This window comes from Grammomys surdaster, unplaced genomic scaffold (genome assembly GCF_004785775.1).
Source record: "Grammomys surdaster isolate TR1022 unplaced genomic scaffold, NIH_TR_1.0 138, whole genome shotgun sequence".
NCBI classification, from domain to species: Eukaryota; Metazoa; Chordata; class Mammalia; order Rodentia; family Muridae; genus Grammomys; species Grammomys surdaster.
This window is the reverse complement of record NW_021604596.1, coordinates 8,477,315-8,495,696: the sequence shown is the minus strand read 5'-3', so window position 1 is coordinate 8,495,696 and position 18,382 is coordinate 8,477,315. Positions and strand designations below refer to the sequence as shown.

The 18,382-nt window shown below is 38.4% G+C and overlaps 1 protein-coding gene across 2 annotated transcripts in view; it reads left to right on the top strand.

Annotated features, from left to right (window-relative positions):
- The window catches only part of Pgr (progesterone receptor), a 58,725-nt gene that overhangs the window by 37,303 nt on the left and 3,040 nt on the right, over positions 1 to 18,382 (top strand). The window contains exons 4-6 of one of the 2 annotated variants that reach the window (XM_028763417.1): positions 1,316 to 1,621; positions 11,048 to 11,192; positions 13,104 to 13,234. In XM_028763417.1, coding sequence (XP_028619250.1) covers positions 1,316 to 1,621; positions 11,048 to 11,192; positions 13,104 to 13,234 — 582 coding nt within the window. The remainder of the gene's footprint in view (positions 1 to 1,315; positions 1,622 to 11,047; positions 11,193 to 13,103; positions 13,235 to 18,382) is intronic. The other variant, XM_028763418.1, reaches the window with a different exon arrangement.

The window sequence follows — 18,382 nt, the reverse complement described above, 5'->3', positions numbered from 1 at the left end:
GATGCCCCAGCATAGGGGGACGCTGGAGCAGTGGGGCTGGAAGGGTGGGAGGGTGAGGGAGCACCCTCATAGAGGCAAAGGGGAGGGAGGAAAGAGCAAATGTGGGGTGGGGGATTTGTGGAGGGATAACTAGGAAGTGGGATATTATTTGAGATATAAATGAATGGGACGATAAATAAAATGGAAAAAAAAGAAAAAAGAGAGAGAAGGTATGCCTGATTCAGGGTGACTTGAGCTGAAATCCAGCCCATCCTCAGTCACAAAGTCTTTCTCTTATCCACTCCCAACATGTTGCAAAGCAGCAGTCTTCATAAGCATGCAAGTGCCCATCAATCTGTTCTTCCACCCAAGTACTATTCAGGACCAACCTGCTTAGCTTCTGAGATCACATGAGTACAGATGTGTTTAGGATGGTTTGGCTGCCAATAGCCAATCCGTTCTCAAAAGCTAACTCCTTCTGAGGTTTGCTCTCATGCTTTTCCTTCTGAATATACAATCACTCGCCAAAATAGGAATTCTGTAAGTTGACAAGAAATACATATATTCTGAAAGCACAAATCACGGGTAAAAACTGTCTTCCCTTAATTTAGGAAAGATACCCTTAGTTTTAGTTATTTAGATCTTGTAGCAGCACATGGATTTATTTCAAGAAACATGAATCTCCTTAAATTGTATGAAAGATGTTGTGAGGTTTACATAATGTACGTGAATTATAATAGATCCATAAAGAATAAAACCCAAAAGAAGACCCACAATGATGATGAACCCTGTTTGCCTGAATGTAGCCTGGACTTCCAGCTTTGGAAGGCAATCCTGTTACACAACTGAGCAATCCTGATGCTGGTGTCTTCTAAACACTACTCACCTTGGCATCCATCTTTTTACTCCAAGCTTTATAACCTCTGCTTGGTCTTGATGTGACTACAAACAGCCTGCCAACCCAGACAGTACTGTTATTATTTAACCCAAATCTGATGCCTATCATTTACATATTCTCTCTCTCTCTCTCTCTCTCTCTCTCTCTCTCTCTCTCTCTCTCTCCCCTCTTTGATACAAAGTCTTATGTAGTCAAGCTGCCTTTAAACTTACCACATCATTCATTAAGGATGCCTAGAAGTCCTCCTGTTCCTTCTGCCTCCATTTCTCAAGCACTGGGATCACAGGTCTGCACCGTCATACTTGTCTGGCTTTGTTTCACTTCCAGATTGACGATGAGGTCTATGCAGCCCAGTGATAAGGCTTAAAATATATACTGCTAGGATAATGAATTCCTATGTGTTTACACAAAGTTCTTTCCTCTTTGTTTTCTCTATAGGTCGTAAATTTAAGAAGTTCAATAAAGTCCGAGTTATGAGAGCCCTCGATGGTGTTGCTCTCCCCCAGTCGGTGGGCCTTCCTAATGAGAGCCAGACCCTGGGCCAGAGAATCACCTTTTCACCAAATCAAGAAATTCAACTGGTTCCACCACTCATCAACCTGCTCATGAGTATTGAGCCTGATGTGGTCTATGCAGGGCATGACAACACAAAGCCTGACACTTCCAGCTCTTTGCTGACCAGTCTCAACCAACTAGGCGAGAGGCAGCTGCTTTCAGTAGTCAAATGGTCTAAGTCTCTGCCAGGTAATTTGTACATGGTATCATGCATTAAAAGGTACTATGTTTGTGGCACTATATGAATGTGAAAAGAGTCTGTATGAAAAGTCAACCACCATGTAAAGAGCACCATTTGTTTTAGTGGTTCAAAATGCTAGGTACATCTCCCATGTGTGCTTGGTTTAGTTGGTAGAGCCCTAGGTTAGCATGCATAAGCCCATGGATCAATCCCCAGCAACACCTGCACACAGGCAAGACTCATACAGACTATGGGAACCCAGAGAAATAGAGATCACATTAAGGCTGGCTGATTGCTACCTACACAAACAGTTAAGAACAGCTAAGTGTATGTGTTAAATCACAAATATAGTAATTAAGAAAAAGGCATGTTAGCCATTTTCTTAGACTGTCTAGTTCATTCTAAAACCCAACTGAAGCTTTGAGTCTGTTGGAGATAAAATCAAATGTGCCTACTCATCTAACAAATCAAAACAACATTCAAAGTACCTATATAATGTCAGTGAAGAATATTGAACTCCTGAGGTTAATAAGGAGTCTGGAAAGACAGACAGACCTCAATATCTGGTCCTTCTCATCATACCAAGAGAAGGATATGGCCAGAAATACCAAGAAGCTGTGTTTTTATGGAAGTACTTCACTGACTTTCTGGCAAGATGTGTCCCTCAGTGCGGCTCTTCAGCAGCCACGTGGCTGGTCACATTAAATGGATGCATTTCTCACTTGGTTGAATCATAGATGCAGAGACAGGTGAAGACTAGCAGTTGTTTGTGTGGGCCTTAACCTCACAATTAGAAGCAGAATGATTCCTTCAAAAATCACGTGTTCCTCACACCAATCACATCCTTGAAATGTTCACTTTTTTGATATACAGTCAAAAATTAAACACATTATGTCCCTTTTGTCCTAGAAGAAATTCAATTAATTTTTTTTAAAGAATCCCTTCCCAATTTGCCTGAATACATTTCTTGGCTATTATTCTACCTGAAAGGTTTGAGATGTAATAGATGAATTGTTATCGAACATCCAAGGTTATATGAAACAGAAAACAGACTCTTGTTTGTTAGACCTTCAAACGGATATGTATTGAGAAAAGTTAATAAAACTTGCTGTTCTAATGGAGATGAAGTAATCCTACAGATGAGTCAGAGTGCCCAGCTTTTCATTTGCTTTGCTGTAGCTGATGGGCCTTGGACAGGTAACATTTTTCTTCAAAAAAAAAAAGTTTTGAATATTTAAAACTTACTGTGACTTGGCTATCAAATTTGATAGATCTTTACTAAGTAAATGTCATAAGAGCACTGATAAACTAATTCTGTTTTTAAAATGAATGTTTAGCTGTGCTGTTGAGTTTCTGGTTCCATTATTTGGAAATGGTGATTTCCTTGGCTGCCACTGCTATGGGTCATTATTCCTCTCCCTTGTATTTTTGGAGACTATTGTTTAAGAAGATTTTACTGTCAGCTAATAAATTTAAAAAAGAAAGCAGTTAAAAAGAACATTTATTCATTTAAGATCAAAGCTGTTTTTAAGTTTAAATGTTTATAGATCAAGATATTTTGACCTCCACACATCCTTGAAGAAATTTATGTACTGAATTTGGTAGCAGCTTTTGAAGTGTTGTAGAATATGATTTATATGTGGCAAATCAAGACAATGGTTACATTTTATGATTCTTTACTTTTCTATTAGTGATATTCAAGAGCAAAATTGAGATGATAAAATGTTTGTGCAGATTGTGCTCTCTTTAAGTCATATTTACAAATAGTGACTTTAAAAGGGACACTATAAATTGGTACAGAGATGCTCAAGGAACCTTGATCAAAGTTCTTCCTAGAAGAGCTGAAAGGGACATAAATTTCATATTGTTCTTGTTGCCTTTCTTATTGCTGTGATCTGCTAACAGAAGTAACTTAAGGAAGCAGAGGATTGTTTTGGCTTATAAGACGGTACTGTCCATCACAAAGGGGAAGGCATAGCAGTAGGAGCAAAGGACAACTGGTCACATTGTGGCCTCAGGCAAGAGGGAGAAAGAAACCAATGCTGATGTGCAGTGAACTTTTACCTTTGTGTACAGTTGGAAATCTCAGGCATGAATGGTGACACTGTTATTAATCTCCAGTTAACACTGTGGAAATGTCCTCACAGGCAGGGGCAGGGTTTTAGTCCCAAGCTGGTTTGAAATCCAGGCTAGTTAGTAAGAGTAGCCATGATGTTGATCCACTGTTATTAGATTCTCTGAACTAATATCAGCTGCCTTTACACAAAGTTATGGCCCTTATTTAGTGACTAAATGAATGCCCACCACATGCCTGCTGAGTGCAGAGCTTAGCAGTTAAATAGTGCTGCTAGGACAAAAAGCCAGAAGGCGGACTCACAGCGTGAATGCACGAGGTGCTATATACCTTTGCATCTGGGCACCGGTTTTGCACAGAAGAGAAATGTATTTGATTCAGTTACTCATTTGCAGTGATACTATTAATTATGTGGAAAATGGATTTTTGTTAAAAGAGCCTTAACAATAAGCCAGATTGTGAAATTGCTTATTAACAGTGAAAATGTAGCTGTATTTATCCATGTATATATGCTGCTGGAAAACCTGCTGACAAACCAGCTCATTCATTTGAGACAGTAAAGTGTACATTGAAGTCTGATGAAAAGTACAAATTCAGAAGCAAGTCAATCAGTGAAGGCTCGCAGCATTATACTGCAAGGATCTGGGGTCCTTTACTTCCCAGGCAGGAAATCCTCTTTTCTTCTTTGTCTTCATTCTCATTGTCATTGACCTGTTGCCATAATTACAACTAATTTTACTTCTCTCCAATAATATTTCAGAGATTCTTTTTAATTTAATGGGAACATGTAAGATGCCATAGCCTGAAGGTATTATATTTATAGACCATCTCATACTCTCCATTTGACATTTAGCATCTGTGTATGAATGACTTTGTATGGTATGTTTTTATTGTCTAGAGTGAGTACTGAATTCCTGTAAGGCCTTACTTACTAAATTTTAAAACTTACCAGTATACATTTCCTCTGTTAAAGAACTTTCAACCCAGAGAAAGCTGAGACACCCGATAATAGCATCAGACACAGAAGTTAAGAAAACAGGAACAGATGAATAGCTTTAGCATTGGATTCTAAAGGAATGGACATGAAGACTCATTAACTTTGTAAAAAGAAAGCACATTTGTTAGAAGAATTGGTGAGCCTGAGGGTATAGGAAATAAAAACTGTGAGTGAAATTTGGTTAGTGATAAATGAAAAAAAACAGGAGACAGTCAGTGGCTCTCCTTCTTTCAAATTCTGGGATGCTTAAATAATATCAGAAGCTGAATTATTCAGTTACCCCAAAAATACAATAAGAGGTTTTAGTAGTCACTGAGAAAATGTATCTGTGTAGATGAACTCTTTGATACTGTTACAGTAAGTGTTGATCTCCTGAGGATTTTACCACCAATTTACTCAGAAACAAATGGCAAGGAGTTTATTTGGGGACTACTAGTAGAAAGTAATGGCACAGATGAAAATCATAGACTGATCAATTAGGATCTTGAAAGTCATAGTAAGACAAAAATTAATCATTACTCATTCAGAATGCAAGGTCACCTTCTCTCCCAGTGAATTGTACAAGAGTTAAAACAATAGAGAAGTGTAGAACAAACATTTTCTTGTGATGAATCTGTCTTGCCCTTTCCCCTTACTTGGTGAAATATTCACCCCAGGTCATGCTATGACATTCCAACTGTTGCCCATTTGAGTGCATCTCATCTTGCTTTCAATTACTCACACCTCTTGCCATGATGAGGACCTGAAGAGAGGGACAACCTTTCCTTCATTTTCTGGCTCTGCAGTGTGAGTTGGTGGCAGTGTGAAAAGGGAATTTTTTCTTTCTTTCCAAATGCAAAGAATAAGGCAAATTATCACCTTTGATGCATGAGGAGAGGAGTGAATGTGGCCTGCTGGGAGTAAAGTTAGACCTGACCAGAGCTTCTATGACAACTCTCAAAATCCGCTCCCTAACTGTATTCCACTGAAATTACCATCGCCAATGTTGACATCTTCACATTGTCAGGTTGCATGTATGTTCTCAGCTATGACACACTTCAGTGCCTATGAGGCTATTGGCAGAGTAACCACTTCCTGGAGAAACTCACCCTTTGATGTCCATTTGTTCCTTTCAGGTACATGGTTTCTTCCACAAAGTTTTAGTCACTGTATATTTTTATTCCCCTTACGCCATAAATTTTACTGTCTTGAGTTCTGTCCTCTCTTCCACTGATTGGCCTCATGTGCTACACACTTTGAATGAGCAGATGTATAGCACTGATGTTCTCCCTCCACTCCAATGACACTTAAATAATGGCATCAGTCCAGCTCCTTCAATAATATACTCCAAATGCTCTTAACACAGCTCCACCCAGATGACCTCTTAAGTCAACATGACCTTATTGCTCATATCTCAAAACCATTTTTCTGTATCCTGAAACAAGTCCTCAGCCAGCCTCTTTAGAACCACCTTAGGCTCTCTCCTCCTTCACTTCCTGCCTGGTAAGTTGTCAGTTCTTTCAATGCCTCATGTTCAATACACGGCTTACTACAATGCTACTTCATGGCTACTGATCTTACTACAGTGCTACTTCCATACCTGCTGATCCAGCTCAGTTTGGTCACCACCCTTTCCTTATTTACCTAGGTTTCAGCTCTCAAACAATCCAACCTAAGATTCTAACCTATGAATTATCTCTAAAATAATTGTAACGGGTCATATTTTTCTTTTTCCATTTTGGATTATAGTTTAAACTCTGTGGCCTTACAGCTCAAAGCCATTCTGTAACCCAGTTCCTGAGGTGACAGTACTCCTCTTCCCCTCCCTTCAATCCATGGAATCTAAGGAGAATTTGCTGAAAGGTTCTTTGCTCCATTTCCCATCTTTCTCTTCCCATTTTGGTGTTGTTTTCTGTATGTAGAGGATCTTCGCATGCATGTTCTCCTGTCTGGCTCCTAACTAGCCTCCATCATTCACACTAATCTAATCTGCCCTGAATCTTCCCAGACTGAATCCCAACCCTTGAGAAGAGGTAGAGGCAAGAGAGGGCCTTAGGTTCAAGACCAGCTCCTGACACAAGTAAGATTTTGTCTCAGAAAAGACAAATAAAAAGGTATAGAAATCTAAAGTGTGGTATTTAAAACAAAGAGTTATGTTATCTTAGAGGAACTCTGACATTCTTGATCAGACTAAGCCATTGAATATGTTGGTAATGCATTGCCTATGTCTCCCTTTGATCTGAAAATTTACACACATATTGCCATTGGTGTCTTGTACCACACGATCCTGAGATGTGTAATTCTCCATCTAGGTTGAGGTTCACCATTCCAACTACATGACACTTTGTAAAAACAGAGGTAGAACTTACACATTTTTTTTTATCAGAACCTTGGACGCACAGCAAGTCTCTAGAGTCAACTTTTGTCCTATTCATTATTTTTTTTAAGTATTGAGAATTGGACAATTCACAGCTATTTTTGAAGAATTGTTAGACCAAGACACTTACAGAAAAGTACATTTCTTACACTACTTGTTAAGCACAATTAGCGATCATCCATCACTTCCTGAAGAGTAGGTTTTCCAGTTAGATTATCATCTCAAATGCATGAAATATCTCTGATCATCATCACCACAGGAATCTGACCTCCATGTTCCTAGCTTTGTTTCAGTATAAAATGATGGAATGGTGTCACAGTCACTGGGGAGAAACTTAACATGTGAGCCAGTCATGTTCAAGTCAATTTAACATTGGACTTTTTCCACAGCTACACCTCCAAAAGGTGGAGGAAGGAGGTTATTTTCTGAGTTCTACTCTGTTAGATACAAACATATGTTCTGCTATGAATGTTAGTAACTGAGTAAGTTTTGAAATATTTCAATAAAGTTGCCTTTTATTCCACAAAAAGTAAAAGTGTTCCTTTATTTCAAGACACTGACAAGCCTAGAATCCAGGAGTACAAGAAACACAAGATAACACAAGGATAAAGTGAATATAAACAGAGTCTGATTTTCAGAAAACAGAATCATGTATGTATAACGTTGTAAAAAAATTAAAAACTAGTCATAGATTAATATAAAACAATGACATAAAATAAAAAAATCAAACATAGCTATGTCAAGTATTTAGATATTTTAAAATATATTAGAAATGTTAGTAGTTAGAACCAAATATACAGAATAATGTGTGAATTGCTAGAGATCATAATGAACATTCCATTAATACTTTAATATAGCTAATTAATTGAATCTCATTTTCTACCAATCTGTCACTTTATAGATGATGAAATTCATATATGCATATTATACCAACTAATAAATACAATAATGCATATGACATGACTATTCTGAAAATATATTAAATATACATTTTATTACTAATGTTTACTTGTACATATATGTGTAATTTGTAAGAATCTATTCATAATAATAATCCATGTGCACATAGAAAGGTATGTGTTCATGTGTGGAGGTCAGAGGTTGCCACTGTCTTCCCAGCTGTTCTCCACCTTACTTTTAAGGGTGGGGTTTCCCACTGAGCCTGGGGCTCATGGATTTGTCTAGATTGGCTGGCATAGAGCTCTGAAAATTCACTTGTTTCTTCTTGCGCTTACCTCTGGGATTATGCAATACAATACACCTGCCTTTTCTGTGAGTGCTAGGAATGAAAAACTCACTTCCCTTGCTTATGTGAGAATCACTTTGCTGGCTGAGTTGTTTTCCCAAGCCAGTGGTGCCTAATTTGCCTTCAGAATTTATTGTCATTCATAGCATTTATATTTTAATTATATTTTTGTTTCCTGTAACATAAAGGATAATGCTTTCTAGCTTATAATTTTGATCTCACTTTGTTTGGGGGCATTTTTTTCTTCCTTTTTATTTTTTTATATTGTTATTTCGACACAGGTTCTGAAATAGCTAGGACTGGTCTAGAACTTACTCTGTAGTCAAGGATAAACTTGAACTATTTATCTTCCTGCCTCCAGCTCCTCAGTGCTGAGATTATAAGAATACATTACTACAGTGTGGTTCACTTGTTTTAAATTGGAGATTTTTCTCAGATTGATTAGTGATTTCCCTATAGCCATTAATCCAATTAGTATTCTGCTACAGGATCCATGGTTGGGATAATAAATATTTGCATATTTCTCAACAAAATGTATAGTTTTCCTGAATCTTTAATTCAGTTTTATTTAGTTATGTTTATTCTCATGGCCTAACTTGTTCAAGGCAGTATTCAATTGCTAGAATCAGGAGTGGAACTGAGGCCTTTCTGCACAACCCTTGAGGTCACATTAACACACAGTTCTTCATATGCCTTCATTGGGTAATCAATTGTCACATTTTAAAAAGAATTGATTTGTTTATCAATTGATTCTGAATTTTATAAAAGAATTAACCATTTTTCTCAATATTCACTGACAGGCAATACTTATGCGCTAGATAAATTGTGTTAAGATTCACACTTTTTCTAAGATGACATACCATGTGGACATGCACTTGGAGTCAAGTCATACGAAAAAAAAAAAACAACTAAAAATTGCAAGCAACATTTTTTTTCCTAGAGAGGCTGGAGTCTTTCTGCAACAAAGTAAATTAGACTTGTGGATGCTGACAGTATCAAAACAAAGGAAAAAAAAAACATTCTAATCATGAAAAAGAAAACCCTGGGCTCTCAAAACAGAAATGAGAGAAAACAACCTCTGGAGGGCACCAGGAATTCACTTAGCTAGATTGAAGGACAGGTTTGAAATCCAGTATAAACTGAGACATGTGGTGGGCGGGACAATGAATGAGTGTCACAGATGTATCTGTTGGATGACTTGGTACCCTCTACCTCTCTCACAGTAAATAACCACACCTTGTCTTTGCTGATTCAGAGTCAGAGTCTTGGTAATGAGTGCTTCACAGACCATCCCCAGGCACCATGCAGAGGGCAGCAGGGATTATATACATTTCCCCCTGGTAACAGCATTTACTGTTCTACCAAACTCCAAACAGGGATTCATCAGTCAGGAAGAAACAGGAAGTAATAATGAGAAAGGGTGGTTAGACATTAAATTGTGTGCCTCAAAAGTCAGGAGGTTGCTGGGCTACCATTAATTAGGGAGGCACACGTGAGTTTTCATTTCCAAGGAGGCTAAGGAACACAAAGACAAATGCACTTCCCCAGCTGATGGTGGGACCATCAGGAACATGTGCAGAGAACTTCAATGTCTAACAGAAAGAAGTGACTTCTCTCTCAATAGCTAATGGATTAAGTGTTACTCTGGCTTTATTTCTGAATTAGGTCATTTATAAATGGGTATCGGTGGACTTTTAAGAAAAATAGGGATTTTCCAAAGAGCTTCATGGAAAGGGTTTGATGCTCACATTAAAACATTTTTTTACTTAATCTTAAAAGAATATTAAACACAGTTTCATAATTCAAGTGTTGTAAGTTACAACGACATCCACATTCATGTTCTTTCCTTGATATATCCCCAGGTTCAAGTCCATAGACCCAGCTGCAAGCAATATTCTTGAGTTCTCTCAAATATATCCAAAATGTTCTACTTTTACCCCAGCTTATTTCCTTGTCCTTCTTTCAGATTTGGGGAAAGCGACTGAAAGAAGTGCTTAAATTCTTCTTGCCTCCATAGGAAAGTCAAGTGTCTTATTTTTTCCTCTTTAAGGGTTTGGATCATGCAAATTCAATCTTACTTTTCTGTCTAACTCTCCCACATCCACTCCATCTTTCCATGCCCTTTCCAACACTGAGTTCTCTTTTTCTTTTTCATTAATAACACTCTTGGTCAAGTTTGTGCTGCTCATATACTCATTGTTATGAGAGCAACCATTGGAGTATGGTTGACCTATCAGGGGCCACATACTTAATGAAACCGACTCTCCCTCTCCCAGAAGCCATCAATTGTCTATAAGTCCTCAGCTAGTGGCAGGACTTCTAAGTCCCTCCCTTTCCCTGCTGAAATGTCTATGAGCTTGCTCTTGTACAGGTCTTGTATAGGCACCACAAAAACTGTGGTTTATGGTGAGAGAATATCGTGTCAAGAAGACACCGAAAGACTAATAGCACATGTTCTTACCCACATGCCAATTCTAGCATTGATTTCAATCATGTTAACATCATACCTGGCATGGGAATAGGTGTTACATGAATCCAGAACAGATAGTTAATTCAATTAATCATTCTCACCAGCCCTAAATTACAGTGACGATGTTCATGACTCATAAAATGGCTATCCATTTGTCTCTTTATAGGCTGTGTTATTATGAGCATTTTCTGAATTTTAGGGAAACATATTAGTATCTAGTTTCAACTTCCTACAAATTTTTAACATGGTTGCCATGATTTCTGTGATTGTTTTCTTTCAATATATTTGTAGGTTTCCGGAACTTACACATCGATGACCAGATAACCCTGATTCAATACTCCTGGATGAGCCTGATGGTGTTTGGCCTGGGATGGAGGTCCTACAAGCATGTCAGTGGGCAGATGCTATATTTTGCACCTGATCTAATCCTAAATGAGTAAGTTGTGACTTTTGGTGCTGTCGTTGTTATCACAGGTACAGCCATAGTATGATTTGGAAAACTGCATTGTAATTGTGAATCATATGGCAATAGCCACTGATGTAAGGGTCTCTACAATGTGTTGACTTGGAGGCCTTTGGGTGAATACTCAGGAGTGGGTGATAGGTAGATCTAATGTAGTGTTTTGGAAAGCCTCTAGACTGATTTCCATGGTGGCTGGACTGGTTTACATCCTCAGCAGCAGTGTAAAAGGACTCCTTCTGCCCACAGCCTCATCAGCACGATGTTTTCTAACTGCTGCTCTGACTGTGGTAAGAGGGACTCTCAGTGTAGCTGTAGTTAACTTTTCCTGGGTGACTCAGCAGAGTGAATATTTTGTGTATTTGTACTCCATCATTTAGGAACTGTTTGTTCATTTCGCAATAATAAGTTCATTAACCCATTTATCAAGTTCTTTCATTTCTTGATTATTTTAGTTTATGATCCTTACATATTCTAGATACTAATTCTCTGTCAAATGCTTAGTTAGCAAGTATTTTTGCCTATTTTTAGGCTTATTCTTCAGTCAATTTAGTTTTTCTTTTGCTGTTCAAGTTAATTTCAAGTAATCCTGTTGGCCAACTCTCTTTATTACTTCCTGAGAATTTGGAGACCTTTTCAGAAACTTTTCTGTCTATGTTTATTTGCTTAAAATTTTTAGTTAAATCCTTTGGATTGCTTATTTAATATTTGGAGCCCATTCCTCTTATCTTGAAAAATTGTTTATTTCAAACTAAAATTTTTATTTATTTTTTAAAATCTGATATGCACAATTAAATATATCTTGTTATCATATTAAATGCTTATCATATTAAATTAAATTTTCAGACTTGTACTTGTGATAATGAACTTGAGATAATGAAATCAAATATTTTTGCTTGACAGTAGACTTTTAAAAATTAAACAAAAATCTTCTATGACTATTCCAATTTGATTTATCATATCTAAATAAATAGTTTTCAGCATGTAGTTTTTAATGACAAGAGTTTGTTCAAGGTAGTGTCTACACTGGTCTAATGGTGAATGTCAAGTCATATGCATCTAAGTTAATAACTGACACTGTCCAATGTCTTCACAGTTGACAATCTTCATGCTTCATTCAGTCCTTTTTAACTGATAATCCCTTGACATAGGCATCATCCACCTTAACAGTTCAAGAAACTGGTCGGGAGAACTGGATAGGCACAGACCTGAGGAGCCAGGATTAATCTTAATCTTTCAATGTGGGTATCTTGTCTTCATCCCACTGTTCTTACTAGCTACAGTGACTAATGCTGGCCTTACAAAATAGCACATGTTGAGAGAATCCCTCAAATAAGGGAGCCATCTACAAAGTCTGCACTAACCTTTTCAATTATATTTACTAGCATTCTTTTATTTGTTTTTCTGTGTCATCAGACACATCCCCTAGAAAAAAGTCACAACATTGTAAATTTTTATGATCTGAAGCAATCCTTTAACCTGTACACAAAATTATATGTACACATACCAATACAGATACTAGTCAGTCAATAAAGCAGTTCCTGGTTCCAAATGCTTTAATTCCTTCAACACTGCTCTCAGTAGATTTAGGTATTTAAAGTATTATAGTAAAAGCAAGAAACAATATGAACTTTGATCAATGTGTATATAATATTATTTTTAAGTCTAAATTTTCTTTGCCTTAAAAATGTAGTGCAACCATGTAGAAAAGTTCAGAGACATTAAAAATTCCCAAAATTAAGCTTATTAAATATTTCAGTAAATTCAGCGACAGTAAAGACAGAGCCTGAACTCAAGTTCACTGACAAGTTATATCACTGCCTGGCTGATGGGCGATGGGTTTTCATGCTTATGCTGGTTTTTCTCTTGTGTGCTGTGTGGCACAAGGCAGAGGATGAAGGAGCTGTCGTTCTACTCGCTGTGCCTTACCATGTGGCAAATCCCACAGGAGTTTGTCAAGCTCCAGGTGACCCATGAGGAGTTCCTCTGTATGAAAGTCTTACTTCTTCTTAACACAAGTGAGTACCCATGTGTAAGACACTTGGCGCTTTACATTTGAATTTACAAGGTCAAAATATCACCATATGGTCACATACCAGGTATACAATTTAGATTGTAACTGCGGAGGAGGAATTTCCAATATATTGCCACTGACCTTAAGACAGTGATTTGTCTTTTTTTTTATATAATTTATTTTTTCTCAAATTGTAATTCATTCACACAGGGGTTATAAATACAGAAAGGCAGGATGTGGGGAAGGGGATGACACTGGAGTGTGGGTGTTCAGGGGGAATACAGATATCTTCAGAACTGGGTATCGGCTGGGTGAAGGTTCAGGGGACAAGTCACTGTGACTCTGCCTATGACTCGCTTGACCTTATCTAAATTAGTACTGTCTGCCAAGGCTACCTATTTACAAGGTCTATGACTACTCAGGCTTGTAAATTTCCACAAAAGCTGCCTGTTTACATTAGCTTATAGCCATCTGTTTCAATGTTTTTCCACTGAGACCCAAGACTTGGTGTTAGTATACATGTATGACAGGCCTATTGCTGATTTTAGGCCTATGGCTGATTTTAGACCTTCAGTGTGTAATCAGGGATGCCCCTGACATCTCCTCCCTTCTCTAAGTATAGAAGGGCTGTGGCAATTCTAATCTTGTGAAGGCGGGGATAGAGGCCTGACCTCCAGTAATTGAAGGGGACCTTGTAATGGCTCCGGTCCCCCATCATTGTCCAGTGAGGCATGAGGGCCATACCCGTCCCAATGTCTTTTTCCTGGAGAGGGGATACTTTTGACATCAACCCCTATGCAGTCAGGCTTGTCCCTCATGGAACCCAGAGAGATATTTTTCTTTTATTTATATTCCCTTGCAGTGCTTAGCCTCACAGCCTAAGCAAGAATTCAGATTGCCAGTCAGAGGGGGTTCTGGGTGGCCCCTCTCTGCTTGGTCTAGCGGCAGAAGTCCCCCCTTTTAGGTTGGGTGGAGATGGGTTTTGGAAACACCCTGTATAAAGTAACAACCTCATCTTGAGTCTCGTGGTCCTCCATAGCTAACTTATGATAATGTATCTGAAAAGATTTTGCTACCAAATTATTTATCTGTTGTATCACAGAGTTAGTCCGCCTATTTGAGGCCCAGGGACCAGCAAATATAAGCAAAAAGAAACCAAATAATGGTCCCAAGATGGGAAGAAATAGGGTTGACAACCTTGGAGAGGCTGAAAACCAATTCTTGTACCAGCATGCATCTGTCTCTTTCTCTCTCTGATTTTTTTCAGGGCTTTCACTGACCTATTTCATACTCTCTTTAACCCTCCTTGTCTTGTCTATGTAAGGGCAACATTCTTCGTTAAGGGCTGTACACAATCAAGAGCTGTACACAGCCTTTTCTATTGTGATAGAATAAATCAAGTCCAATAAAGATCTTTGTGATTTTAGGAGGTCTATTCAGACAGTGAAACGAGAAATTTCTTCAGATTGGTGATGTCAATCTCTAGCTGTTTGATGTTCTTGTCAGTGGCCCTTCAAAGGTCTGAGTAGTATAATTTCGGAGGCCAGCATCTGGATTAGAACTTCTAACAGCAGACATCACGGGTGATTCATTTTTACCTGGAAAGGAAAAAGAAGGGAATTCTCAGGGAGATTTCTCTTCCCTGGATACAAATTGTTATTCATTTTATTTATGGTTGGGCTTTGTGGGGGTATCTATTTATTTCATTCATTTTTTTTGGTAGCCGGTTAGCTGTGCCTTCTGTGGTATCAAACAGGCATATCAATCCTCGGCCCCGTAAGGGAACTGGGTCTGGGCCATTCCCTTTAAGGGTAAGAGGGTTCTTCCCCATATCTGTGGCAAAGTTTTTGTTGGTCTCGGTGGTGCCAGAGGCAGACAGCAGCATATTTGCCATGAGCTTTCAGCTTTAGAGAGTTAAAAGTGAACAGGGCATGATGGAGAGTATTTCAGGGGGACTCCTTCTGGGATGTACCGTTCCCTCTCTTTTGTTTTTAAAGCCAATTTTTCAGAGTTCTTGTAAAATGAGGGCAGAAGCACCAACAGTCGCTCTTTCCACACTCAGAGAGTCATGAAGACCCTATTTAAAAGATATATAAATCTATATTCATAATCTTTTGTCAAAGGACTGTTATATCACTGCCAACAACTAATCAGGCTATATAACATATCAATTAGTAATAGCTTCTTCTACTTTTTGTGAGATTACCTCTCTTTTGTCAATTAACTGTTGAGGAAAATTAGGCTTTACATCTCTCTTGAGAATATTGAACAGAGACTTAAATTCTTTTGTGGAGAGCTTAAAATAGGATCTTAGCCAATTAGCAACACCTAGAAACTTTTGAAAATAATTTATTATAAATAATCTCTCTCTCTCTCTCTCTCTCTCTCTCTCTCTCTCTCTCTCTCTCTCTCTCTCTCTCTCTCTCTCCCCCTTTCTCTCTCTTGTCATTTTTTAATATAGCCACATAAGACTAAAATAGCATATCCAGTTTCTTTATTTTATATGAAATATGATCACAGACTTATTTGCTTATTCAGTTTTACAAGCTAGTTAGTGGTGAACTCAAACTATGCTCCCCATCAGTCCTACCATGCATGCACAGAGGTGTTCACTTTGCAACACAGACACTCTTGTTTGAACCTATTTTCAGTGAGAAAAGTTTAACTGTTATAGCAGATGTTGTCAGGGATCACTGACTTGGGGCATCAGCAGAGTGTGTGTTACTCAAAGAATCCTGGGGCTAAACAAGAAAGACTCAGCTTCCTCCCACATAGTGACCACACTGTGTCATGGAGCCTGCAGTCTTCTGTTGCATTGACTAGAAATGAACAGATAGGGAATGGGTGGAAGTTTGGGTGCAAGACCTGAGAGGCTCAGGACAGCCATGGGGAAAAGGCAGCAAATGAGAGTGGTGTCTGATGACACATGCAAGCACTGAACCTTTCTGTGGCCTTCACACACACATGACACATGCAAGCACTGAGCCTTTCTGTGCCCTTCCCACACACATGACACATGCAAGCACTGAACCTTTCTCTGCCCTTCCCACACACATGATACATGCAAGCACTGAGCCTTTCTGTGCCCTTCCCACACACTGCAGGTTCACCCTGCAGCCCTATGATTGATTCTTTGATTTGCAAGTGACTTACTGGGAGCTAAAACCTTAGGATTAGTTCACCTAAGTGTTTTCTCAGCAGCGTCTTTACAGGGACTTCTACTAGTGGCACAAATCTCAGATGGCTGAGAAAGGGAGCTTGGTACGGGAAGGAAGAGTCAGTTCCTTAAAATGCAAGGTGCTTTTGTGGAATCCACATGAATGTACCTATCTGCCTATGCATCCTAGTGAAAATTTGCATAACATTTTGACCAGTGGGGAAAACTATACAAAGTCTCTGGAAAAGCATCTTTAAATCTAAGATCATAAGCATTACAAGACATGAGGAGAGTTAGAATGCCGCATACTTCTTACCTCCTAGGAGATGGATGGTTACATTCAATTGTTAAGCACAAATTTAACTACTGTGGCGAGCATATCAAAAATCAATGAGTAAAAAATTAGTGGTGTTAAGAGGAAATAACTTCATATTTAGAAAAATTACCTTATTTAGTTCAGATGATATCTTTATATATCCAGATAATTAAGTTAAATGCAAACACTCAAATTGTTTAAAAACTATAAACTTTTCAAACCTCATATAAGAACTACCTTTGCAAAAACAAACAAAAACTATGGGTCTAGCGATGTATCTTGGAAAATAAGAGTGCTTGTACCCTTGCAGAGGGAGGACCACAGTGATTCCCCGCATTCCTGCAGGGTGGCTCACAGCCACTGTAACTCTAGGTACAGAGTAATTCTATTGATCTGTGCAAGCATTTCCACACAGGTATGAATATACCTTTAGACACACACATACACACACACACACTCTAAAAATAAATGAAATGGAAAAATTGTAAGGGAAGTTTGATAATTTCTTACAAACATAAATTTCCTGAGTGCCATGATCAAACAAAGCAAACCTCTCCAGGAATAGGTAGCAGGGTCACACAGGCTCTCACAAATTTCCTAATGAAGAATTACCAAGAAAAATAATTTCCTGTTCTCCTGTCAGGATGAGTTAGCTATGGGGATTGGTTTGGAAACTCTAGAAGTACATAGATTTGAAAAGCTAGAGTCAGAAGTAACTGAAGAGAAGAGACTGTAATTATTGTAGGCATGCATGCTACATATCCAGAGAGATGCGTGAAAAAAACTACATCTTCATTGAATTTTGCAAGAATTACTCCTGAGAAACCCCTGTATATTTAGGATCTGAGCAGTAGCAAACTGAAAACCGAAGCATTGTTTCTTTGATTTTTCTTTGGTTTGTATCCCTCTCAGAGACGTAGAAAGGAGCTGACGCTGAGATGTGGTAGAAATTGTGGGTTTTAAAGTTATGTACGAACAGTATCTTTAACCTGAGTGCATGTCTTTATAGAAATAGTGCAAAGTAAATATCACTAATGTGGAATGTTATCAATTGAGGAGTCTTTCTATTTTTCTCTTGGATCTATCCATGACTTCAGAAAAAAGTTTGCTTGAGGCTAAAGGGTTTGTGTGTAGGAGTGCAAAGAAAGAAGAGCTGTCAGCTGTGGCCTCTGGAAGCAGTTTCTGGAGGGGGAGAGTGGATGATGATGTTCTTTTATGTGAGACCCACAGAGTATTTGGAAGGAAAGGAACTAAAACTTTGTATATAGCTGAGGAGTAACAGCAATGCTCATCTTAGTCCAGGCACACAAATACACATGAAGGCAAACCGAAGTTTAATATCCAAATTGTTAGCTAAGGTACATGACAAAGTTAATTCTCTGTAAGAGAAATAATCAAGCATACATATCTCCCATCACTGCTAGTTAATATTGTTGTGTAAGTGTTGAACAGTGAAATGAATTGGTGGACAAGTGGTAGCTAGAGGAGCTGAGCATGTTGGCTCATGTCTATAATCCAACATTTGGGAAGTGAAGGCAGGAAGATCAGGAACTGAAAGTCATTTACAGTTAGATAATGAGTTTTGAGTGCAGCCAGGGCTGAGACCCTGTCAGGAAGAAAGGAAGGAAGGAAGGAAGGAAGGAAGGAAGGAAGGAAGGAAGGAAGGAAGGAAGGAAGGA